The following is a 23,101-nucleotide window of genomic DNA, read 5'->3' on the forward strand; positions in this document are numbered from 1 at the left end:
GTTGGTCTGGCGGCATCATTGCACCCCTTGTATCACTCACATGTGTGTACAGCTTCTCCACACCGCTGAAGCCAGTCGCCCGCTCGTGGTGCTCCTTGATCACTCGGGGCAGCTCCTCGAGCGGCACCACGGGGCACCACCGCCACTCTCCGCTGCGCTTGACGCAGCGGCACAGGATGTCCTGACCGCCAGCGCCCTTCAGCACCTGGAAGAACTGCAGCACCTTCTTGCTGTAGTTCTTGGCGCCGCCCTGCACTGCCGCCCCCCCTCCCGCACCCCGCCGCCGCCGGCCTGAGGGCGCCTGCTGGTCGCCCTGCTTGATCCGGATGATGCCCTCTACATCTGACTTAGTGAGAAACACATTCTTGGCGCCGTTTTGGCGCCGTTCTAAGGCATAAAGGATGACAGGTTGGTTCATAATTTTAAATTTGCGGCAGCTGCGGGGTGCGGGAGGGGAGAAATAGAAGCCTTAGAGACTCTGAAAGGCGAAGGAAAGGGAGGGATCGCGGGAGAGAGCGTGCCTGATGAGCCAGACGAATCGGGGGAGGTGCCACATCAGCGGGCAACACATGCGGCAGGCCAGCGGGCCGCCATGCCCTTCATACCGCAGCAGCCATGGCTTCTGACGACTGTTACAAGACGACGGAGGGTCACTCATCACTGAGGCTTTTGCCACCCACTCTGAGCGCTGCTCAGCACAAACTCGGCAAGCGCCTTGATTTCCTCGTCCGCCAGACGGGGGCCAAAGGTGCAGGCGCCCTGCAGACGACGCAGCACTGACAGTATGGGTGATGCTGCGGCACACAGTATATTCAGCAAGCACATGCTGAATGCTGCCTGGCAGAGCATGCACAGGGAGACCGCGCACCTTGGGAGCGCAATCCAGGCCAAACCTGCAAAACATGTGCGGGGACAGCGTGCTAACAACCCACGTGTGCCTGGTGAGAAAACGCATTGGGTATGATGCAAAGGCACCGACATCAGAGGGCGGTGGCTCACCCGGGCATGCTACCCCGCCCGCCGTAGATGACGGTGTACAACGCCTGTGTGTCAGCCACCCCATACTTTTCGAGGTCGCCCAGCTGCAGGGTGGCGTCCCGCCTGCAGTCCTCGGCGGGATGGGGCACAATCACTGGAATGTACAGGCAAGGATGGCTGCGGTGGGGCCATGCGGCAGCCAGGGGCAGCCCAGCCAGCAGACTGGTACACCAAGCGAGTGCCTCTCTACCTGATGATGTTGCCCCCTCCACTGTGACAGCCCGCACAGCTCTTCTCAAAGACAGCCTGCGCATCAGCTGCAGCATGCGCGGCCGGCACCCCTAGGAGCAGAGCTGCCGCCGCCACAAAGCTGACACCAGTTGCCGCCGCGGCGTCTGCCCAGGCACAGCCGGCCATGCCTGTTGCGGCTCGGCGCATTGAGCTTAGGCGCAGTTGCACACGAGGTCCTGTTGCTCTTGCAAGTGGGCCTGGTGCCACAGGGGAGCGAGCCACCACGCCGCAGTGGAGGGGCATTCTCTGTAGGAGTTGTGCTGTGTGAGCTCGATAGATCTGGACAGTTATCACTTTGCCTGCTGCCTCTATGGAGAGTATGGATGGCCATACTGGGCTGAGCGGCGGCGCCAGCTCAGCCCAGTACTCCGCCACACATTGTCTCTGTCTGTGACACATAATACTTGTTTACTACAGAGATACTTGCTACTTGTCAAAAGGATAATAGGAAAAAATGCATGCAAGTCTGCCTGCTCTATTGCTGCAGATGCAGGCCGCAGAAGGCAGTACTGCCAGTGCTGGGGGACCGCGGAGCGAACTCAATCAACCTTTGCAGGAAATTCGTCGTGATGGTGAATAATGCTCTGGACACGAAATAATTGGAAAAAAAACACCGGATAGAAAAAACTCAGGTTCGCCACGGGGAGTTGTGGCGTACGGGGATTAAGACATGCAAATGGCTGAGGGAATTGATTTCAAGGAGAGCACGGCGGGTGTTTTTGGATTGATAGGCAGAAAATCATTGGGTGAGCAGATGATGGAAATTTGACATTCAGGGGTTGGTTTCAAGGAAGGCCGTGGTGCAGCCACACAAGCTGGTTTCGACTATCATTCAGGATCCCAGAAGCTTGGGTGGCAGGGGCGCATTGGGCACTGCGCAAACAGTGCCGGCGCCTCGCGGCGTGCAAGGGCTGTCGGGCTCGTCATCGACCCACTGGTCATAAGCCGCCAAGTCGGCCACGGCCACAAGCTTGATGGTCGGCAGGCCGCTGGGTGGGGTCATTGGAGCAAGCGAGTAGGGTTCCTGCGCGAGGGTGCAGGATGCAGGCCAGGCGTTGAGTAGCAGCGATGGGGACAGCTGAACGGGATAGCGCAGCGGGGGGCGCACATGCCATGTGGCGGCATGGGCCGGCCGGCACACAGGGCCAGCACCGGAGTCTTCGCGCGCAGGCAGCGCCCTGCGCGACTGCAGCGCTGACCTTAGGGGCCTCCAGGGGCAGCATAGCGGCGAGTCGGCAGGCGCGTGTGCAAAGTGGCTGAAACGAAGGAGAGCGTGAAGGCGTGATTGCCTTCAGCAGAAAGAGCGGAGAAAGAGAGAGAAAGGCAGCGGTCAAATGGGCAACGGCAGCCCTGGAAGACAGAAAGATCGGCTGACCCACCTACGTCGGCTGAGCTGACCCACGAAAGAGGAAGAGAGAGGAGACATCTCCTGTGCTTGGGGTGGCTGCCTTTGCTCATGATTGCTTTCCGAACAGTTTCACCGAGCTTATCATAAGTGTCGTTAGACACCCGTAGACACCCAAACGGTTCGGCGGCCTTTACAACGCGCCTTGAGCTAGGGCATAAGTTGCGGAGGGTTGATGATTGCAAGAACGGTAGGGGCTGAAGGGAGGGCGGGGCCCTCCCTCTGGATCTTTCGCTGCTGGTGACTCTTGCTCTCCCGCGGCCACCTCTGCTCTGCGAACGATTTCACAGGCTGGAAGGCCACAACACAGCCAACACAAGCAGGTCCCGCATGCTCATGCCGCTTCAAACAACGTGCCGATTCCAAAGGTAAGCCCCATAGCTGCCCAGCCACCAAGCACCACTCTGGCAGCAGCTTGCATCTTGTGGGCCCCGCCAAGCCATGCAGCAAGAGATCCGAAACCTGCCAGGCCGACAGTAGTAGATGCGAGGACCACTGCCATCCGCACCTGCAGCATACACAAGCAGTGTGTGTGGCAAACTTTGTGGCAGGGATGGGTGTAGCTGGCTCTCCCAAATGCCAATATTCTTGCCTTCCAGTCCGGAACACAGCAAGCAGCCAGCAGCGGGATCCCTGCCCCCAAAGAAAAAGTGATCGCTGACACCACGGCCGCCTGGACGGGGCGCGCCAGCTGATCAACGTCTGCAGGCCGGTGACAGCAGAGCACTGGGCGTGTCCACAGGTCAAAAGGCATGCCTGGCCAGACCAATTCAGTACCAGGAGACACACACACGCTCCCCTTCACGCGCCACCCAGCCGTGTCTGATCAACCTCACCAATTCCAAGCTCGTCCCTGGCATGGGCTCGCACAACGTCCTTCTCTGTCAACACCTCCGCCACCTGGCGAGCCTGCAGGGAACGGGTCAAACATGATCGCCGACGCCCAACAAGATGCCGCTGGTACGTCTGGCAGCAGCAATAGAAACGCGCAAGCCCAGCAGCGGGGCGTGCAGGAGCATATCGTATGATGGTGAGCCACATCAATCACGCAAGCCTAACAAGATCTTGCCAGATGCGGCGGCAGTCCGCGACCTTCATAGATCTGAGACAGTTCCTCAAGCTCACGAGCCTGCACAGCATGGGAAGCAAGCAGGGCGTCCGACAGGGACCAAGTTGATTAGCATCTACGTAATGCACGCTGTGAGTGGCCAGCTGAGGGCACGACTGTCACTTCAGCCCCCGCCACCTACTGTAATCTTGTTCCCGTTCCCCTTCCCTGCGCTGCCCCTCCCTCCAACCTGCGCCTCGGCCCCCTTCAGCTGCTCCAGCCGCTCCTGCTCGACGTCGGCTGCCTCCGCATCCCGCTGGCTGCTAACTGAGATGTACTCCCCTACCGCCATCGAGAGGGCGCCGCCAACCAGGCCTGCTGGAGCAAGGGGCCAGGCAGGATCAAGAGGCGCTGGGCTGGCTGAGGCACACGGTAGGGCCTTCTCCAGGTGGCACAGCGGTCGGCAAGAGAAACATGCCTCTTCCCACCTGCTACGCCGCTTAAAACTATGGTGTGGTGGTCGCTGCGGGGGGGTGTGGTGGCAGCGACTCTCTAAGCAAGCTGCATTGGGGCGCATGAATCAGAGACGGCGGCTGCATGGTGTTTTCTGGGGCAGCAGGCCACCCGCCTGTCGCTCCCTGCAGCTACACCCTGCAACTACAGCTGCGCACCTGCTTGCTGCGCCAACCCCCATCAGCAAACTGCTAGTCGACACGAGGCCGTCATTGGCACCCTGTACGCACAGGGCACATCTTGAGAAGCGGCACCAGGACCTGAACAGCGGGCAGCAGCCAGCTAGTCCCATGACACCACGGCAGAGCACGCAACAGTGGTGCTCACCAGCACAAAGGCGCGTAGCCAGGGAGCCCGATGGCTATGGTGCGGGTGAGGATGGTCACCTTGGCTGCTGCTGCTGCGCTCGCTATAGTGTAGGTGCTGCTGGATGGCCGCAAGGTGCAGGCTCGCGACCTATACTCAGAATCGCGGCCAGGGCGGCAGCCAGACAATTTGCACGCTTGGTGACCACCTGTTGCGATACTCCCTGCCCGTTCTTTGTGGGCGGCAGCACACAGGCGGGCGCCGTCAGCGGCACGCACCAGCTTAGCGGACAGTCCTCTGCCCTGTTCCTGCCCTTGCTGGACGCCATGGCGCAGGTTTTCTAGCAGCACAGGCCCGATTGTGCTGGTCAGAGTGCCACTGTCGTGGCGCGCAGCGCGGGCTCCCGCCAGTGCATAGAGGCGGCTGGTAGAGCGTCTCATCAATCAGACTAGCGCTAATAGTAAGGGGCCACCCCCTTGACGAGTTGGGTCTACCTACAGGTCACAAAAACAGAGAGCGCACATTCCGAATTGTGCGCGGCGAGATCCCGCATTGCTCCAGCATTGCTGCCTCACGAATTGACATGCGGAACACCGCCATGAGTGTACTGCGCAGGTACAGCTGCGCCCCCCCGAGTGCGCCCCTCCGCGAGTGCCTCAAGTTTCCTGCACATCTTGATATGGTTGAGCAGGAGCGGCTGCGGGGAAAGAGTGCACCTCGCAGGAGAGGGAGAGGCACCTTGCAACTGAGTAGGGACGCACCACAGTCTCTCTGCAATCACGTCTCACTCTTCCAGACTACATTGAAGCAGTTCACAGGTGCCTAAGGCCTTCAGGGATCCCTGCGGGGGGCCTGCACGTGTGGGCCTTGCACAGGTTTGCGCCGGGCTACGTTGCGCACCGGGATGCGGCGATGTTTAGATATGAGGCCCTGGCAGCCACTCGTGATTCAGGAACTTTCTTGGGTATCATGCAGTGAACCCGGGAGAGTGACCGCCGAGCGCCCTTCGCGCTTCCGGCCGCAAACACGGCATTCTCTCCCGCCCTGTCTCCGTTTATCTTGTGCCTGCTCTCTCCAACGTCTTTGGCAGTCGCGCTTCACTGCTTGCAGCTCCTTCCGACTTCACTCACTTGCACCGCGCCACGGTCCTCCGACTCGCCGCCATGCTGCCCCTGGAGGCCCCCCAAGTGAGCGCTGCAGTCTCGCTGAGCGCTGCCTGCGAGCGGAGACTCGGCACGCACAGGCGTGGGGCCCGGCGTGCCCCACCTGCCATGCCGCCCTGCGCCCCCGCTGCTGCTCACCTAACCTGGCCTGCATCCCTTGCACCCCCTGGCAGAAATCCTACTCGCAGAACTCCTGCTCGCTGGATCCAATGACCCCTCCCAGCTGGCTGCCGCGACTCAAGCTCGCGCGTGCGTCTGACTTCGCAGCGGTTGACCAGCTTTTTGACGAGCAGGCCGACAGCCCCTGCACACCGATGGGCGCCGGCATTCCTTCGGCCGTGCCCAATGCGCCCCCGCCACCGAAGCTGCTGGGCCTCTGAGGGCTGGGATGAGTCTTGCCTTTAAGCCGCTCCACGCCCGCCCGCCGTGTCCATGAAGGACTTGAATACCAACCCGTCATCAACCACGTGGTGCACCTTTCAGCACCTACCCATCCAGTGCATTTCTGCGTATGACCCCATGGCACAGCTGCGCTGCACTTTAGCTTGTTGAATTATGATTGGCAAGGTTGAATAGGCATGCACTGCGTCATGCCACATCCATGCCCCATGTGCAGCTCTTTTTTCTGTGCCCGCATCCGTCGACCGCATCTCCTTTCCCATTCTCAGCCACTCTTATCATCTCTGCCTTTGCCCACCGTAGCCTCCCAGTGTGGCTTCTCCTCCCTACTCGGGTCATTCATGAGTTTGAGTAAGTTTGCTAAATGAGCTTGCTAAATGAGCTTGCCCCTGTGACCAGGTCATTTGATTCCCCCTCTCCAACCTCACAATGGCAGTGATTATTCTAGTTTTACCTCTGCCCCTCCCTCTCCCGTGGCCCCCTCCCTTCAACATGACCACCCCAACTGAGTTTTTTGTAGTAAAGTGGTCTCCCTTTTTGGGGATTTGTTCCTGCTTTGTTGTCTTTTGGGCCTTATGAGTGATTAATGCTAGCCGAAGCAATGACCTTAGAGGCCAGCTGGCATCTGGCTGACGGTACCACGCACACACAACAGCAGCTTACGCAACTGCTAGTAGTAGCCATAGTATTACATCTCAGCTGTCGTTTTCTTAGTAGTAAATGAATGAATGAACAAGGGGTGTTTGCCATGTTATCGTGGCATGATTGCGGCGCACCCCAGGCGGAGCATACTCACTGGGCCGACTCACAACACAACACAGACAGGCAAAAAGAGTCAGAGGTTTGGAGGGCAAAATTAATGCTGTGGGACATGAAATGGGGAGGGAGAGGCCGCTAGAAGGGAGCAGGTTTGTACAGTGACCGTTGTACAGGCGGTCGGGACAGAACATCAGAGACTGGGGCCAAAAAAGCGCAACCTCACCGGCAGGGGCGGAGCACTTGCTGCTGCTACGGCTGCTGGCACTGCGATGCACACTCAGTGCATGTCCTTGCCCTTCTTGCGGTGCTGCGGCATGCCCGGGATGTCCAGCTCAGCCACCGACTCCATCACGATGCACGACCAGGGCAGCATGGGGTAGCAGTGGCTCAGTTTCCACATCTCCATCGACGCGCGCTGCGCCGCCACCTCCTCCTCGGGCAGCCGCTCATCCGCAACCAGCACGTCAAAGGGAGCGACCTGCGGGGGCAGGCGGGCGAAGCGGGGCCCCAAGGGTGACCGGTGAGATTCCCCCCATGAACAAAGCTGCCGGCTGGGTAGCCATGCGGCCAGCGTGGCAAGCTGCGATGGGCGCTGCAGGTGGGATGGCTGGTTGCAGCCGTCTGGCCCCACCTTGCTGGTGTCGGCGATGAGCTGCCAGACGCGGCCGGGCCACTTTGGCAGCTGGACCACCTGCGGGCCGAGCGGGGCATCGGTGCACAGCATTTCTGAGCCAAAGGGCAACCACCCTGCGAGGGCTGGGAGCCCACCACCGCCACCACGTCGCCGCCGCCGCCATGGCCGCCGCCTCCCCTCCCGCTCCCGCCCCCGCCCACCTGCGCCAGGTGGCTGGAGTTGAAGGCGATGTAGAGGCCGCCGCCGGCCGGCTTGGACAGCGTGTATGCCAGGAAGCGGGACGTCTCGCTCCAGTCTGGCTTGTGCGGCTCGGTGCCGTGCCACTGCACCTCGGCGTCCGTGATCCAGGTGGTGCGACGCAGCTCGCTGTGGCTCCGCCTGCGGTGCGGCAAGACGAGGCGGAGCGGAGAGGGGGGGTGAGGGCGGCCGCGCGTGGCAGGCCCCAGGCACAGCTGCCAGCGGCTCCCGCCTGGCTTGCTGCTCGAGCAGCTGCCTGCGGCTCCCGGCTCGTCGCCGGGCGCTGCAGGCCGGGCCCCCTTGGCTGCGCCCGCCCCGCCCCGCGCGCGCCTGAGGCCGATCATGTGGCGAGTGAAGCGCAGCAGGCCGTCGTCGTCGGCCCCCGCCTTCTGCCAGTCCAGGTAGTTGAGCGGCGAGTCGTGGCAGTAGGTGTTGTTGTTGCCGCCCTTGCTGCGGCCAGGTGGCGGGAGCGGTGGAGAGGAGGGGCGGGGGCGGGGTGGGCCGGGGCGAGCGCAGGGGCCGGCCAGGGTGGCCCCAGCCAAGGAGACGCGCAGGAGGGCGGCGGGGCAGCGATGGCGGCCAGGGGCCTGCCGGGCACCGCGGCGGCCCTCCTGCAGCCCGCTCTGCCCGCCCCCTCACCTGTGGCCGTACTCGTCCCCCATGTACAGCATGGGCACGCCGTGCGCCACCAGCAGCGCGGTCATCATGTTGCGCATCTGGCGCTGGCGCAGGCTGTTGACCAGCGGGCTGGAGCTGGGGCCCTCCTCCCCGCAGTTCCAGCTGAGGTTGTGAGCCTCGCCGTCCCTGCGGGCAGCGCGGGGCGGGGCGCGGGAGGTGCCAGAAGGGGTTGAGCGAGGCGGCGGCAGCGGGCCGTGCAGCCCTGGCTGGCTGGGGCGGCGCAGGCGGGGCGCGCCCGGCTCGCACCGGCGCCTGCGCCAGCTGGCAGGCTTTTTCCCCTCGGCGCGGCGACCCCACCTGTTGTCCTCGCCGTTTGCCAGGTTCTTCTTCTCGTTGTAGGCCACCAGGTCTGCCAGGGTGAAGCCGTCGTGGGCGGTCACAAAGTTGATGGAGGCGGTGGGGCCGCGCCCGCCCTTCCACCGCCGCCCCGAGTTGTTGCCCCACCTGCGGGCGTGAGGGAGGCGGCGCGTGGTGGGAGCGGCAGGGCAGGCCGCTGCACCCGGCGGGCATCCTGCGCAACGCAAGCGCCCGTGCAGCGCAGGGCCGCAGCTGCAGAGCACAGCTCAGCGCAGCGCAACGCGGCGCAGGACAGCGCAGGGCGGCACCAAACAGCGCACACGCAAGGCGGCGGCAGCACCCCAGGCGCCCACTGTCCCCCCCACCAACCCACCAGTCTGTCTCTCCCGGGTCTGCCACGTAGATGTGCGGGCTGCCGCACAGCACGCTGGCCATGTTGCCCACCCAAGGCCCGTCGGTGCCCTTGGCAAACTGGCGCACCGTGTCGCGGAAGTGGCCGTTCCACTCGCTCCAGCGGCCGTAGTGCGGGAAGGCGCCCACCTGCGGGAGGGCGGCAGGGGCGGGGCGGTGGGGGTGGTGGGGGTGTGAGGGGAGGGCGGTGGGGGAGGACGAGGCGCGGCGCCCAGGGAGGCGCAGGAGGCGCCTGCACGCCCCAGCCCAGCCCACGCCAGCGCAGGCGCCGCGCCAAGCCCCGCGGGCCCACGCGCCGCCCCGCCTCCCCCGCCGCCCCTGCTGACCCCCCTCCCTCCCCTCGCTCGCCTGGTTGAGGCCGTCGCAGTCCCACGCCTCTGCAATCATCTTGGCGTCCTTGAGCACCGGGTCGGAGGAGATCATCTCGATGAGCGGCGGGTCACCCAGCGGGGTGCCGGTGGGCACGCCCGACCCGTCGGTCATGAAGCCGGCCTCGCACACGATGGCGCCCTTGGACTTGACCGCCGCGTAGCCGCCGCCGCCCTCGCCGTCGGACGCGGCGTCCAGCCAGCCCTCGGCGTCGCTCTCCGACTCGGCAGGCGCGCGCGCGGCGGCGGCGGCCACCGCGGCGGCCGCCGCCGACGCCGCCTCCTCGCTGTCGCTCTCGTAGGCGGCAGGGGGGACGGGGTCGGAGGGGTGCCACATGGAGGGGGCGCGGGTCATGATGGAGCCCAGGTCAAACCTGGGGGGGCAGGGGGAGGAGGGGCGGCAGCGGGCGGGCAAGGCGGGCGTGTGGGTGTGGCAGCCCAGCTGGCAGGAGGCCGCGGCACTTGTGTGGGGAGCCCTGCGCGGCGGCCCCACCCCTCTGCCCTGCGTGGCGCCCACCTGAACCCGTCCACGTGCATCTCCTCCCTCCAGTACCGCAGGCAGTCCACGATGAACTGGCGCACCACGGGGTGGTTGCAGTTGAAAGTGTTGCCGCAGCCAGAGTAGTTGTAGTACTCGCCGCCGGGGGCAAGCATGTAGTACACGCGGTTGTCCAGGCCCCTGCGCGGCGCAGGGCGGGCCCAGGGGGTGGCAGCGGCAGGGGCTGAGCGGCAGGGGCAGGGGCTGAGCGGCAGGGCGGCAGGGGCAGGGGCTCGCGGGAGCGTGGCGTGGCGCAGCGCAGGGTGGCGTGGCGCGGCGCAGGGTGGGGCGGTGTGGGGGCGGTCCGGTGAGCGGGCGGGAGGCAGCATGGGTGGCGGGCTCGGGCTGGGCGCGTGGCTGCCGCAAAGGGCGGCAGGGGCCAGGTTTCTGCCGCCGCCGGCCCGCCCTGCCGGCCCCTTCCAAGCGCCCCTGCCGCCATCGCCAGCAGCACAGCCACACTGCAGCCCGGGCATGCACCTGAAGGACAGCGTGGGCCCCTGCTCGTTGCCCTCTGCCGTGTGGTTGAACACAACATCCAGGATGACCTCGATGCCGCGCCGATGGCACTCCTTGACCATCTGGCGGAACTCGTTGAGCACGGCGGCGCCGCCCGCGCCCGCCGCGCCCGCCGCCGAGAAGCGCGCCATGGGCGCAAAGTAGCCCACTGTGGAGTAGCCCCAGAAGTTGTAGCGGTAGGCGTCGGTGCCGGGGATGATCTGCGGGGGAGGGGGAGAGGAGGGGGCGGTGGGAGGGGCGGGAGGCGGGAGGCAGGGAGGCGAGGGATGGCGGGTGCGGGTGGCGGGTGCTGTCAGGCGTGTTTGGCGCTGCTGCTGCAGCAGCTGGACCGCGGCCTTGTTCTCTAGGACTGCGCGGCACGAGTGCGCGCGCGCGCGCGCGCGCACACACACACACACACACACGCACACACAGCGCACACACACACACAGCGCACACACACACAGCGCACATGCACACACATGCACACGCGCACACAGCGCACACAGCGCGCATGTTGCCAGCCCGGCGGCACCCCCCCACCCACCTGGTAATACTCTAGCTCGTTGAACTCGTGGATGGGCATGAGCTCGATGGCGTTGACGCCCAGCCCCTGCAGGTAGTCCAGGCGCTCGATGATGCCGCGGAAGGTGCCTGCGGGAGGGCAGGCGGGCGGGAGGTGGGGAGGCGGCGGGGGGTGAGGGCCCCAGGCAGCATCCAAGCTGGGGAGGCGCTCCGTCGCTCGGGGCGGGGGCAGGGCTTGGCGTTCAAGGCAAGCAGGCGCTCGGACGGGCAAGGCGCGGTTGGTTGGGCTGGCTGGCGCGCCGCCGAGGCCGCTGTGTTGAAAGGCGGCTTTAGCCGCCGTCCATTCTGGCTGACTTTTGTAACCCATAATCACAACACGCTGCCGCCTCATCCGGGCCGCACAGCACCGCCCCCCGGGTGCAGCACCCGGGGGCGGGCATGCGGCGCCTGCGCGGCGGCTCACCCGGCGCCGACACTCCGGATGCCTGTCCCTGTGTGAAGCCGCGCACGTGCATCTCGTAGATGACCAGGTCCTCCATGGGTAGCCCCAGCGGGCGGTCCCCCTCCCAGTCAAAGTCGGCGGTGCCAGGGGGCGGCGGCAGCGCAGCCGCCGCCTGCGGCCAGGTGGCGGCGTGGCCCAGCACGTCTGGGCTGTCGTAGGCCAGCTCCTGTGGTGGGAGGGGCGCGGGGTAGGGGGCAGGGGGCAGGGAGGGCGAATGGGGGGGAGCCGGAGCGGTGTGGGCTGCCGCGCCAGCCGCATGCCCCGCAGCTGGCGCCTGGCGCTGCTAGGCCAGGCCGTGGGCAGGCTGGCACGCCTGCGACAGGCACCTTCCCTGCACACCCATCCAGCCACGCGGGCGCGCTGGCATGGGGCAGCAGGCAGCGCTGCTCACCGGCCCCATCTCGCCAAACCTCTGCCGGCCATTGATGATGACCTTGGAGTAAGGGTCCAGCACCACCCGGGACTGCAGGCAGGCAGGCAGGCAGGCAGGCAGGCAGGGCAGGTGCTCAACGACAGAGCGGCAGCCAGGGGCAGGCGCAGGCAGCATAGCTGCTCCGCGCCACAAACGCACTGCCGCATGGAATGCCAGCCCTCCCGCCATTGCTTGCAGCGCAGCTGGGCTGCTCGTGCTGCAGGCATGGACCCTGCTGGCATGGACCCTGCGCCCGCCTGCCCCCCCGTACCGCCCCCCGGCTGCCGCTGCGGGCCGGCTGCCGCTGCGGGGCAGCCCGGCGGCCCGACACCGTGTCCCAGCTGCCCGCACCGGGTCGTGCCGCTGGCCCTCGCTGTCCTCGTGCAGCTGGTCGTTGGAGCCGAAGATGCGGTAGCCGTAGAGCAGGGAGGCCTCCAGCCCCGGCAGCGCCACGTGCCACACATCCCCCGTCTTGTTGCCCTCTGGGCTGAGCGCCACCTCCAGCGTCACCCGCCCCGCCCTCAGGTCTGCCTCTGTGAACAAGCACAGCGACACGCCCCAGGAGTTGGAGGCAAACACGGCAAAGTTGGTGGCGCCCTGCGGGAGGGCAGCGCCAGGTGGGGGAGGGGGGGCGGGAAGGGCGGCGTGTGGAGCGCCGCACGCCGCTGGCACAGGCAGCCACGGAGCACGGATGCGGCTGGCCCCTGCCGGCAAGCGCACACGCCCACCGCTCCATGCGATGCCATGGCCCCCCAATCAGTGGGGAAGGGCACTGTGCAGCGGCTCCGAGCCAGCCGCTTGCGTGCAGGCGGCACGGCGGCTGGCAGAGTGGGCGAGGCGAGGGAGGCGCGCCGCCCCTCTCACCGTCTCAGGGTCGAGCGTGGCACCCATCGGCTCGGGCCTACCGCACAGCGGCTGGCCGTGGGCCCAGCTGGGAGGCTGCCCCGAGGGGATGAGGTGCTGGTTGGGCAGCGGGGCGGCAGGTACCAGCCCAGTGATAGGAGCCATAGGGCTGGCAACAGCGCAGGGCGGGCACCGCGCCCCGCCGCCCGGCAGCGGCGCGGTCCGGCGGCGGAGCCTGCACAGGGGGCGGGGGGGGCGTCCTCAATGGCCCCTCGTTCATCCGGCACGGGCTGCAGAGCGCGGTCAGCAGCCATCGCGGGCCCCAGGGCAACTCCCTGCCATACCTGCGAGTGACGGGTAGGGCAGTCCCTCGACTCCTCAGGCCGCACATTGGCAGGCCGGCCGTGACAGAAAGAGCCATCATGATCGGGTCTCTGTGCTGGTGAAGCACAGGCGTCCTGGGGGCAGCGGGAGATGTCTGGTGTTGGTGTTTTTTATTCGCGGCCAACCATCTAACGTGCTGCGCAGCCCAGGAAGCGACCACAGCCGCTCTAATTCTGTTCCTAACGAATGATCACTACGCCTGGCCCCGCCTCGGAACCAGGCCAACATGCGGCCGTGGTTTGCCAGCGCAGCAGCAGTCGGCACCATGCCCCCCTCATCAAAATTACCCGCCTCCTTTCCTTGATGCCGCTACCAGCACTGTGTTGGAATTGAGGAGGCCGTCCACAGCGCCCCATTTAGGGGATGTCTCATGCCAGTGTATCTGCCTGTGTGGGAGCAGCCCCTGCTCGGAAGGCGGCCCACCGATCTCGCAGAAGGATCAACGTGACAATGAAGGCCGATGCCAGGTGAGCCGCTGCTATGCAGTGGTATTGCGCTGCCGCTGCCGCAGCCGCCGCCTCTCCGTCGCCTCTTGCTTGGCATGGGCTGCTTGGTGTCTCTGCACGACTGTGCATGAATTACAACCAGGACGGCCTTGTACTGCAAGCCGGACAGAGTTGCAGCCCCCCACTTGCCATCTGCTGCCTTGGTGCTTCTGCATGCGTGTTCACCACCCTGGGCTTGTTGGCCTGCAGCAAGCCCGATGGAGCAGCTGCCTGGATTGAAGAGAACATGCCAGATTTGGGAAAGATCACGGGCACCAAGTTTGCAGGTGCGTTGCGCCACAGAAGTAGCCCTCGCCACCACCAGCCCAGAGCGCCAACACCCTCTCGCCCTCCTTTCCGCCTGCAGGCGGCAGCTCCTGGTCCTCTGCCTATGTGTACACCACCGAGAGCGGCAGGCAGCTGTTTGTGAAGACGGCGCTGGGGCGCGGCCCAGCGGCCATGTTCCAGGGCGAGGCAGAGGGCCTCCGAGCCATGCACGGTGAGGAGGAAGTGGTGAGGGCAGATGCGGAGATGGGATGGCGAGGGGGAGGAGGCAAGCGCAGGCGCCAGGGGGCAGGCGCATGCCTGCCAGCATGCATGCGGCAATCAGCACGAGCAGCAGCCAGTTGTGTGGTGTCATGGGTTGAAGCCAGCAGTCATACGCCCACATTCATATTGCCTGCTGCTGGGCATGCTGCTGCTGCGCAGCCACCAACACAATCCACGTGCCAGAGGTAAGCGGGCTATTTACCCTGGCCTGCCTGCCTGCCTTGCGCCGGCATCCAGCACATGAAGCAGGACCAGCGCCACTCACCAGGAATCCTTCCCCACCCCACCACCTTCCCTCCAGGTGTACCACTATGGCGCGTTGTCCTCGCCACCAGGCGGTGGTGCGCTGCGCAGCAGCGGCAGCTTCATCGTGATGGAGTACCTTGACCTTCGGGGGCGCTTCGACCAGGGTGGGTGCAGTTGTGTACACATGTGTATGTTTTTCTGCCTGTTTTTCAGTCTCGTATGCGCGGTACGGCTGAGCTACCGTATCACAGCAAGCTCACTTATTCTGCCATGGGCTCGCCAGCGCGGGACACCGGCATCCCCTCGCTATATGCCCCACCGCTCAACTGCCCCACGCTTAGTGCCCTGCCCTGCCGCAGCCGAGCTGGGGCGCCAGATGGCGCGCATGCACCTGGCTACGCCGCAGCATGACCACGCCGGCATGTTTGGCTTTACGTGCGACAACACTATTGGTGGCTCCCCGCAGCCCAACCCCTGGGAAAACGAATGGGTGAGGTTCTTTCGGGAACACAGACTGCGGCACCAGCTCACTCTGGCCGGCAACAGCCGCCTGAACCAGCTAGCCGAGCCGCTGCTGCGGCCGTGTGCACTAGAAACCTTCTTTGAGGGCCTAGAAGTCCGGCCCAGCGTGCTACACGGTGAGTGCTGCCTGCTGCTTGGCTGGCTGTGTGTGTAGGGGCGGGGGCGCGCACTGTGCTGTGCTGTGTGGGGCGGCTGAGGGTTGCTTTCAGGGGATCTGGCTGCTTTCAGGGGATCTTTGGAGCGGCAATATCGCGGCAGTTGATGGTCGCCCATGCATTTTTGATCCTGCAACGTACTATGGGCACCACGAAGCCGAGTGGGGGATGAGGTGAGTGGTTGGAGGAGCACCCTGAAAGCTGTTCAAATGCCGCACGACTGACGTCCAACTGCCGACCATCGACGCCCGCCGCCTGCCCACAGTTGGTGTGCTGGCTTTGGTGGCGCATTCTGGTCTGCCTACCACGAGCTGCTGCCGCGCGCTCCTGGGTTTGAAACGCGGGCCGACCTGTATGAATTGTACCACAAGGTGAGGACCAGTGTTCTGTTGAAGCTGCTCAATCCACACTGCTGTGTGTTACATATACAGTCACCGCGTTGTGATGGGCCGCATGATAGGTTGGGGGCCATGCGTTGTCCATCCGCCGCATTCTTTGGTGTCCTTTGCCGTGCAGTTGAATCATTACAACCTGTTTGGGTCATCATATCTCGGTGACTGTGAACGACTTCTGGCTCGGCTTGTGACAAAGCTGAAGTGAGCGACACCTGCCTTTCTGTTTCTTTCTTAGTCGCAGTTGGAGAGTGATGTCCTTGCCTTGCCATTGCACCTGATCCCTGTCTTTGGTAGAACAATCAGCCTGAGCTGGGGTGTGGTTTAACCTTCAGGGATAGAGAGCAGACCCCCTACGGCTCCCGCGGGTGCGCACACCCCGGCTCCCGCGGGCCCGTCAAACCATGCTGGGCGGGCCCGCCTGCAGTATCCCTGCACCGCGGTACGCCGCCTTTGCTCACCAATTGCTGTGAAGAATGGCATCCCAGAAGATAGCCCATTTATGCTCTGGTCTACCATCGCTGGTGGATGCCGTCCCGCTGAGCCTCTCGTCATGCCGTCAGACGCCTGACAGAACCAGGTTTCGTTGCGACTGCAGTTACAGTTCGCTGTTCAGCAGCTGCAGTGGAGGGGGGCTGCCGGGGTGGCACTTGTGGCAGCTCCTCTTCTCCTCCTGCCAGCTGCCAGCGGGGGCGCCTCCAGCGTGCAAATTAGAAATTGGACATGTTGCTTTCGAGCGCTGGAGGAGCCCCGCCTCCCCCTTCTCAAACCACAAGTTCGACAGAGCAACCAGCGGCGAACGCCTGGGAGCAGCTGCAGGAAGTAGCACTGAGGGAGCATATCGAGCCCCGAGCCCAGCCGCAAGCCCTGCAGCGCAGCCGACGGCGGGTGGGCGGCAGCGTCGCTGCCGCCGTCGGTGCGGCCCAGCTGCCGCTGCCTGGCAGCGGAGCCGGCACCAGTGCTGAGCAGCTTGACCCCGCAGTGGTGGCCGCGAAGCTGGCAGCAACCCGGCTGAAGAACCGCGCCGCCCAGCAGAGGTTCCGAGCCAGGCAGCGGCAGCAGCAGAGGCAGGCGGTGCAGCAGGGCGAGGCGCTGCAGCAGCAGATTGGCGAGGTGTGCTTTGCTTGGCCCTGGCGTGCCCTCATGGCAGCATGCCTGTCTCGTGCTTGACACTGCTGCTGATTTCACCAACATGAAGATGCATTGCCGGCCCCTCCTTTGTCATTCTTCTGCTGCAGGTGGCGGCGGAAAACGAATGGCTCCACCGCCAGAGCATCATTTACTCTAAAGTGCTGGCGGTGCGCGACGCCATGCTGCAGACCTTCACCTCGCTGCAGCCCAGCAGCCATGGACAGCGGGCGCCCGCCGACAAGCCATCAGTGCTGCCGTCCCCAGCGTGTGCGGCGGCACATGGCCTGGCCGGGGCGCTGGAGGAGCTGCCCAGCGAGCGAGAGATGGATGACGCCGCTCCCATGGATGGTGACGGCTCGCCGTCGCAGCTGTCACCGCGCTTCTCTGGAGCCGAATCGGCTGCGGCTGCGGCTGCAAAACCTGACGAACAAGCGGCGCAGCATGCAGAGTCGGATGAGCTGCCCGGTGATGCAAGCGGCGGGGCGAGCAGCAGCAGCGCCTCCTTGGACGCTGTCCAGAGCATGCAGCAGACGCTGGGCGAGCAGCACCGGTCCGGCACTGCCTCGCAGCTGGACGGTAGTGCGCTGCGGAAGGTGGAGAGCATTCCGCCAGCTAGCGACCGCCAGGTGGTGGCGCGGGTGGAAGCCATGACCGAGCCGGAGCACCTGGTGAGCAGAAGGGCTGGGAGGGCGCGGTGCACTGATTGGCAGCAAGCATGTGGGCTGCAGATGGCTGGCTCCAGCACAGAGTGCAGCAGCGGCTTGCCTTCCCACCTGCGCATCTGCCCCTAATGTTCCTGCCCATGGGCCTGCTTGAAACTCACAAGCGTTGCATGCGCCAACTCCTTGCAGCTGGAGTTCTTCCGCCAGTGGCAAGTGGAGCTGAAAGCCAGCTACTTGGCTGCGAAGGTGGCAGGGTTTGATGCGGACAGCGTTGCAGACGTCGAGGCGGTTTGCGACCGCATGACCGCCATCTGGTGGCATGTTGGGCAGCTCAAGCCAGACTACCTCTGCCACCTGACCTGCGCCGCGCTGCCGGAGAACTCTGGCCAGCTGCCGCTGTGGCGGGAGATTGCGGAGGAGGTGATGCAGCAGTTAGACGAGCGCAGCATCAGCATTGTGGTGAGTCATCAACATTGCCTCCTCACCTGTCACGCCGCAAAAGGCAGCAAAGTGTGCCTTTACAACACAGCATCCCGCCCTTCCTGGTGCCTGCAGCGCCGCAGCTGGCACAACTACAGCAAGCGCATGGCCAAGATTGCGGTTGGGGTGTCCAGATGGGTGCGCCGGCTGCAAGCCTATGCACTGCAGCCGCCGGAGGGCCTTGTCACCAATGCCAATCGTTCATTGGAGGTGAGGGCGCTACCAGGGAGTGTGGGTGTGCAGCCCCTGCTGCTGAGCAGCGCGCATGCAAAGCAGCGGGCACGGACCTGTGCTTGCACTCAACATGTGGCGCTGGCCTTTGCTGCCGCCCAGCTTACTGCTGCAGCCGCTACCTTGTGCCGCAGCTGCTGGAGATCACCAGCCACATGGCGGGCGCTGTGCAGGAGGAGTACGTTGCCAGGTCCGCACCGCAATGCCTCCTTCTTGAATGCTGCTGCCAGTCAAGCTGTTTAGGGGCTGCAGTGCGACTGCCGCTCACCGTGTCCCCTTCTGCTCTCCCCCATGGTGCAGCATGGAGTTTGTGGCAGCCCAGTTCCCGGCCAGCTCCACGTTGCTCAAGGCGCATGTCAACTTCCGCTCCGCGCCTTACCTGCCCGACCTGGTGGCCATCGTGTTCCAGATGCTGCACATCGATGAGGAGAGGAGGAGGCGCTCTCTCGTGCAGCTGCCAGAGTTTCGCTGTGGTGCGGTGGCAGCCGGTGCTGCTGTGCAAGAGTGATGTTGACAGCAATTCTTTCACCTGGTCGCTGTGAGTCTTCTCCCAATGTTTCAATTTGAACAATTGACCTCATTGAACAAGGATTATTTTTCTGTAATATCATACGATATAAATGGCATGCAACATAGGCGGCGTCAGAATCCCAGGGCCCCGAGGGCACCGTGCCAGGGCTTTTGGTTCCCGTGCACGCTTCAGCCCAGGTAGCGATGGCACCAGCCCTGACAGCATGTTAGTTCCCTTGGTGCAGGGCAACTCGAGGACTTTCTACTACATGCGTTCTCGGTACCGCCGTGGCGTCGTTGTGAGGCGGGGCCGCCATTCTGCACCAGGGCGGCTGCAGGCCACACAGAGGATGCTCCCTGCCTATCTTATGCCTTCTGGCTGCATGCGTTCGGTTCTGAATGGTGCAATTGTGCGCTGAGGTGGCGGATGCACAGGGCCGACGCGGGTGGACCTGAGCGCGCCTCCGATCTTCTGTGCAGTCGATCACCCGCCGTTTACATTTCCTGGTGCGCCTTCACCAGCAGTATTTCAGGCGCAGCTGGAATGCGGGACGAGAACGAGGGCCTCCCTTTCGCTTTCGGCCCCTCAGCGGGGTTCGAGGGCGGCGGCCTTCTGCCCAGCCTGCTGTATGCCCCAGGACCTGGTGCCGTGTCTGAGTTCCCTGGGCAGCAGGTGCAGTGGGTTGGCGGCGTTGCTGGGCAGCAGGAGGTGCAGCCGCACGCGCCATGGCAGCAATTTCACGACGCGACTGCGCAGCAGCTGGTGGTGCAGGTGCAGCCGCAGGGCAGCTGGCTGCACAGCAGCCTCTCCCTGGACAGCGGCGGCGGCCAGCAGGGCGGCGCCCAGAGCGCCGGCCGCCTGGACCCCGCAACCATGGCCGCAAAGCTGGCGTCAGCCCGGGAGAAGAACCGCGCCGCGCAGCAACGCTTCAGAGCCAGGCAGCGCGAGAAGCAGAAGCAGGCGGGGGAGCAGTGCACGGTGCTGCAGGAGCAGATTGACGAGGTGCGGTGCTGGGTCCCCAGTGTCGTGGGCGGCCTGCACACTGGCGCAGTTGCATCCCCACTGCTTCGCCCTGCGTTGCCAGTGCAGCACACCAGCGCACGTTACTGGCCGTGCCCCTGATCCGCGCCTGCTCTGGCCGCCCCGCGCTGCCGCCACGCCGCCCACCTGCAGCTGGAGGGCGACAACGAGCAGCTGGAGCGCCAGAACCGCATTTACGAAAAGGTGCTGGCGGTGCGCGACGCCATGCTGCAGACCTTCACATCGCTGCACCCGCCCTCCCTGGAGCAGCGGGACCAGGCGCCTCCCATGAGGGTGGCCGCGCAGGGGCTGGCCAAGGCAATCAAAGAGCTGCCCAGCGAAGGGGAGATGGATGCGGCTTCTCCCGCCCAGAATGCGAGCACAGTGGGGCCGCCACAGCAGCCGCGGCAGCAGCAGGCGGCGCAGCAGGCGGTGCAGCAGGCGGGCGCGGTGGCCTCCAGCAGCAGCGGCAGCGGCGCGTCTGTGGATGGGCTGCCCAGTGTGCAGAACGTGACGTGGAACCTGGCCGACCCGCACCGCTCGGGCGTGGCCGCGCAGCTCGACGGCAGCGCGCTGCGGGAGGTGCAGAGCATCCCCAGCACTCGTGATGAGGCTGTGAGGGCCAGCGTGGTGGCCATGACCGAGCCGGAGCACCTGGTGTGTGGCCAGGCGCTGCCAAAGCAGGGGGGGGTGTGCAGGCAGCGTTGTGAACCCCTTGTCTTTGTGGGGCTGAGCCGCCCTTCCCCGCTGCCCTGCTGCCACAGATGGACTACTACCGCCAGTGGCAGGCGGAGCTGAGCGTGAGCTACGTGGCGGCCAAGGCCTCGGGGTTTGACGCAGACGGCGTGGCCGATGTGGAGGCGGTGCAGGAGCGCATGACGCAGGTGTGGTGGCACGTGGGGGAGATGAAGCCGGCATACCTGTGCTACCTGGCGCACGCCGCGCTGCCAGAAAACTCGGCCCAGTTCCCGCTGTGGCGGGAGATTGCGGCCGAGGTGCTGCCGCAGCTGGACGAGACGCAGAGAGCGCTGCTGGTGAGCGGGCGGGGGCTGCGCCCGGCGAGGTGCCTGCCGGCGCATCGCACAGCTGGGCCGCTCGTGCGGGCGCATCGTCCAGGCCCACCTCGGCAGAGGGTTGGTGGCCATGCGGCTGTGCGGGGCCACATGTCGCAGCCTCCAACCTCCTCTGCCCGGTCTCGTTCCCGGTGCCTGCAGCGCCGCAGCTGGCACGCGTACAGCAAGAGGCTGGCCAAGATTGCGGTGGGGGTGTCCAGATGGGTGCGCCGGCTGCAGGAGTATGCGCTGCAGCCCACCGAGGGCCTCGTCACCAACGCCAACTCCTCGCTGGAGGTGAGGCCGCTACCAGGGAGTGTGGCTGTGCAGCCCCTGCTGCTGAGCAGCGCGCATGCAAAGCAGCGGGCACGGACCTGTGCCTGCACACAACATGTGGCGCTGGCCTTTGCTGCCGCCCAGCTTACTGCCGCCACCGCTACCTTGTGCCGCAGCTGCTGGAGATCACCAGCCACATTGCGGGCGCTGTGCAGGAGGAATATGTTGCCACGTGAGCCTGCCAGGCGCTGGTGCCCTGGTCCTGCTTCTGTGCACAGCGCGCGCTGTGCTTCCTACCGTTAGCTGGCTGGTGGCCAGCTGTCCACATCCAGGCAGGGTGCCTCACTGCCGGCTTGCATCCGCTGCTGCCCCACCCCCCCTTGGATGGCTGCAGCATGGAGTTTGTTGCTGAGCAGGCGCTAGCCACCACCCCCATCCAGAAGGCCTACATCAACCACGCCTCCGCCCCCTTCCTGCCCGACATTGTGGCCATTGACTACAACATCCTGCTGATGGACAGCCAGCAGCGGCAGGCGCGCGCCAAGGGCGCGCCCAGCCTGCTGGCCCCCGCCGGAGCCTCCTCCGGCGCCAATGTGGCCCCACAGACCTGAGCCAGCTCAGGCCATCAGCCTGTTGCGCCCGTTCACACATACTGCTCGTGCAGACTGTGTTGTCCTGGCCTACTTTGCACTAGCACAGCATTGCATTTTTATGAGCCGGGCTTGCCTGTTTGTGCGGCAAGCTCCCAATGCTGTCCCATTTCTTGCTTCTTCTGCACCCCTTTCCCATCGGTGCGTTGTTCGTGCCCATTTCCCGTGGCTGTTGCATTTACCACACCCCCTTGCACCGTCAACCTCAACCCCTCCAATGAAACGCAAAGTATTGGTGCCGTGCTGCCTTGTCCCAGCTCGATTGATACGCGCCACAGGTCTTTCCACCCACTTTTCCGCCCTCCATCCATCACCCCCGCTGCTGTACCTTACTACTCCTCCGTCACATCTATTTCTCTCAATTTGACCAAGGCGCACCAAGCTTCCAAGACCACCATGCCCCCATTCAGTGCATTTCAGTGCATTTCAGTGCATCCTTCTCGATCTCGATCCATATCCATGGAATCCATCGAACCCAGTCAACCTTAAGGGTTGTTGCATCGTGCTGCCACACAGAACCAATTTCACCTCCAATTCTTTTCTTTATTGACAATCTTTTTGACCCGTAACACGTTAGTCTACTTTCTTTGCCGCGTTAGGATGCGGCTGCAGCTCCTGTGCATGCAGCTGGCACAGCGCAGCACGGATGGCATCGTCTATCTGGCTCGACATGCCGCCCTCAGCTTCGGTGAGGACCCGCCACAGTGCTCGCAGCGCTTCACGCGACAGGTCGGCCCTGCGTGCAAACCAACAGGGGGAAAAGGGGTGACGCAGTGTCCACCGCCATTTGGCGAGCCTGCGTGTCAAATGGGAACGCGCAGGGGCAGCGGCAGAAGCGCAAGCCGCCGGGCGGCAGCAGCGGCGCGCAGGGGCACTGCTGCGAGGCGGCAGAGATGCGCTCACCCTAGCTCCGCCTGCAGGCTGCCGATCAGGTGCCGGTTGCTGTGCTCCCCAGAAAATGTTGTGAAAGCCCTGCTGTGCAGCACGGCCTCCTCTATGCTTTGCCGCAGCCGCTCCTGCGCAGCACAGGCATGGGTATGTACTGCCGCTCAGCATCGGGAGGCAAAGCTCCTGGGCAGTCCGCTGGACGGCAGCGGGGGGCCGGCTGCAGCTCACATCGTGCTCCAGCCGCTGGATTGCCAGCGTTCTGAGCCGCTCGAGTGCTAGAGAGGCTTTCAGGTGGGCCACACATGCGTCGCTGTCCGGAATGGTGCTGGCGGCGCTGGCTTCTGCGGGGCGGTCCATGAGGACGCCAGTCAGGCGGTGGCGAGGACGGTGAGGCGGTCAGGAGTGGGAGAGTGGGATGAGGGCCCGCCGGCGAGTTTCCCTGCAATCAATTGCTTCTCTGGTTGAAAGTGCGCCTTTAAACTTTACGAAAGAGGTGGTCGCAGTGCGCTCCCCATCTGCTGGGTGTAGGCAGCCAGCCAAGCGGCCACTGGTGTCTTTGTCACTGCTCAATCGCAGCTAAGGAGGCAGATCTGCTAGAGCTAAGGACTCCTCTGCCAGAGAATTGCATTGCTGACCTGGCATATCGACAAAAGAGCGTCTGGGGA

The 23,101-nt window shown here is 64.7% G+C and overlaps 6 protein-coding genes across 6 annotated transcripts; 2 read left to right on the plus strand and 4 right to left on the minus strand.

Moving 5' to 3' along the window:
• Positions 1 to 672: 672 nt before the first annotated feature.
• Positions 673 to 1,281, minus strand: CHLNCDRAFT_17921 (hypothetical protein; the record flags this gene model as incomplete). The annotated part of the gene is made up of 4 exons (XM_005846467.1): positions 673 to 759; positions 869 to 893; positions 1,000 to 1,101; positions 1,229 to 1,281. Coding segments are annotated over 4 exons (267 nt in total), but the record flags the coding sequence as incomplete, so codon positions are not given.
• A 1,727-nt stretch (positions 1,282 to 3,008) lies between these two features.
• CHLNCDRAFT_25013 (hypothetical protein) lies at positions 3,009 to 4,604 on the minus strand (the record flags this gene model as incomplete). Its single annotated transcript, XM_005846468.1, has 8 exons — positions 3,009 to 3,182; positions 3,282 to 3,376; positions 3,511 to 3,574; positions 3,639 to 3,640; positions 3,734 to 3,794; positions 3,973 to 4,138; positions 4,394 to 4,455; positions 4,563 to 4,604. Coding segments are annotated over 8 exons (666 nt in total), but the record flags the coding sequence as incomplete, so codon positions are not given.
• A 2,175-nt stretch (positions 4,605 to 6,779) lies between these two features.
• CHLNCDRAFT_58311 (hypothetical protein) lies at positions 6,780 to 13,358 on the minus strand. Its single transcript, XM_005846469.1, has 16 exons — positions 13,147 to 13,358; positions 12,824 to 13,037; positions 12,311 to 12,556; positions 11,939 to 12,010; positions 11,509 to 11,713; positions 11,068 to 11,174; positions 10,503 to 10,741; positions 10,005 to 10,166; positions 9,375 to 9,861; positions 9,082 to 9,248; positions 8,709 to 8,855; positions 8,373 to 8,537; positions 7,947 to 8,183; positions 7,697 to 7,874; positions 7,494 to 7,553; positions 6,780 to 7,340 (listed from the first exon to the last, which is right to left on the minus strand). The coding sequence occupies exons 1-16, from the start codon at positions 13,224 to 13,226 to the stop codon at positions 7,140 to 7,142; spliced, it is 2,967 nt and encodes a 988-aa protein (XP_005846531.1). The 5' UTR covers positions 13,227 to 13,358; the 3' UTR covers positions 6,780 to 7,139.
• A 140-nt stretch (positions 13,359 to 13,498) lies between these two features.
• Positions 13,499 to 15,843, plus strand: CHLNCDRAFT_48255 (hypothetical protein). Its single transcript, XM_005846301.1, has 9 exons — positions 13,499 to 13,653; positions 13,882 to 13,958; positions 14,039 to 14,170; positions 14,380 to 14,405; positions 14,522 to 14,630; positions 14,826 to 15,104; positions 15,217 to 15,316; positions 15,409 to 15,514; positions 15,660 to 15,843. Exons 1-9 carry the CDS (start codon positions 13,637 to 13,639, stop codon positions 15,741 to 15,743), a joined length of 930 nt encoding a protein of 309 aa, XP_005846363.1. The 5' UTR covers positions 13,499 to 13,636; the 3' UTR covers positions 15,744 to 15,843.
• A 3,250-nt stretch (positions 15,844 to 19,093) lies between these two features.
• On the plus strand, positions 19,094 to 21,509 carry CHLNCDRAFT_135817 (hypothetical protein; the record flags this gene model as incomplete). Its single annotated transcript, XM_005846302.1, has 6 exons — positions 19,094 to 19,552; positions 19,724 to 20,227; positions 20,335 to 20,604; positions 20,785 to 20,919; positions 21,075 to 21,130; positions 21,293 to 21,509. The coding sequence occupies 6 exons, from the start codon at positions 19,094 to 19,096 to the stop codon at positions 21,507 to 21,509; spliced, it is 1,641 nt and encodes a 546-aa protein (XP_005846364.1).
• On the minus strand, positions 21,483 to 22,925 carry CHLNCDRAFT_58313 (expressed protein). Its single transcript, XM_005846470.1, has 3 exons — positions 22,665 to 22,925; positions 22,452 to 22,564; positions 21,483 to 22,284 (listed from the first exon to the last, which is right to left on the minus strand). Exons 1-3 carry the CDS (start codon positions 22,791 to 22,793, stop codon positions 22,122 to 22,124), a joined length of 405 nt encoding a protein of 134 aa, XP_005846532.1. The 5' UTR covers positions 22,794 to 22,925; the 3' UTR covers positions 21,483 to 22,121.
• Positions 22,926 to 23,101: the final 176 nt, after the last annotated feature.

This window comes from Chlorella variabilis (genome assembly GCF_000147415.1).
Source record: "Chlorella variabilis unplaced genomic scaffold CHLNCscaffold_14, whole genome shotgun sequence".
NCBI classification, from domain to species: domain Eukaryota; kingdom Viridiplantae; phylum Chlorophyta; class Trebouxiophyceae; order Chlorellales; family Chlorellaceae; genus Chlorella; species Chlorella variabilis.

Excerpts from the sequence above, each read along its gene's own strand:
- CHLNCDRAFT_58311 (XM_005846469.1), bottom strand. The coding sequence starts at position 13,226 with ATGATGGCTCTTTCTGTCACGGCCGGCCTGCCAATGTGCGGCCTGAGG. Across the intron at positions 10,167-10,502 it reads GGGCCCACGCTGTCCTTCAG|GGGCCTGGACAACCGCGTGT; the intron begins GTGCATGCCCGG and ends TGCGCCGCGCAG. Across the intron at positions 8,184-8,372 it reads GGGGACGAGTACGGCCACAG|CAAGGGCGGCAACAACAACA; the intron begins GTGAGGGGGCGG and ends ACCTGGCCGCAG.
- CHLNCDRAFT_48255 (XM_005846301.1), top strand. Across the intron at positions 14,171-14,379 it reads GGGCCTCCGAGCCATGCACG|CCACCAACACAATCCACGTG; the intron begins GTGAGGAGGAAG and ends GCTGCTGCGCAG. Across the intron at positions 15,515-15,659 it reads TGTATGAATTGTACCACAAG|TTGAATCATTACAACCTGTT; the intron begins GTGAGGACCAGT and ends TTTGCCGTGCAG.
- CHLNCDRAFT_58313 (XM_005846470.1), bottom strand. The coding sequence starts at position 22,793 with ATGGACCGCCCCGCAGAAGCCAGCGCCGCCAGCACCATTCCGGACAGC. Across the intron at positions 22,565-22,664 it reads TCCAGCGGCTGGAGCACGAT|GAGCGGCTGCGGCAAAGCAT; the intron begins GTGAGCTGCAGC and ends TGTGCTGCGCAG. Across the intron at positions 22,285-22,451 it reads AGCCTGCAGGCGGAGCTAGG|GGCCGACCTGTCGCGTGAAG; the intron begins GTGAGCGCATCT and ends GTTTGCACGCAG.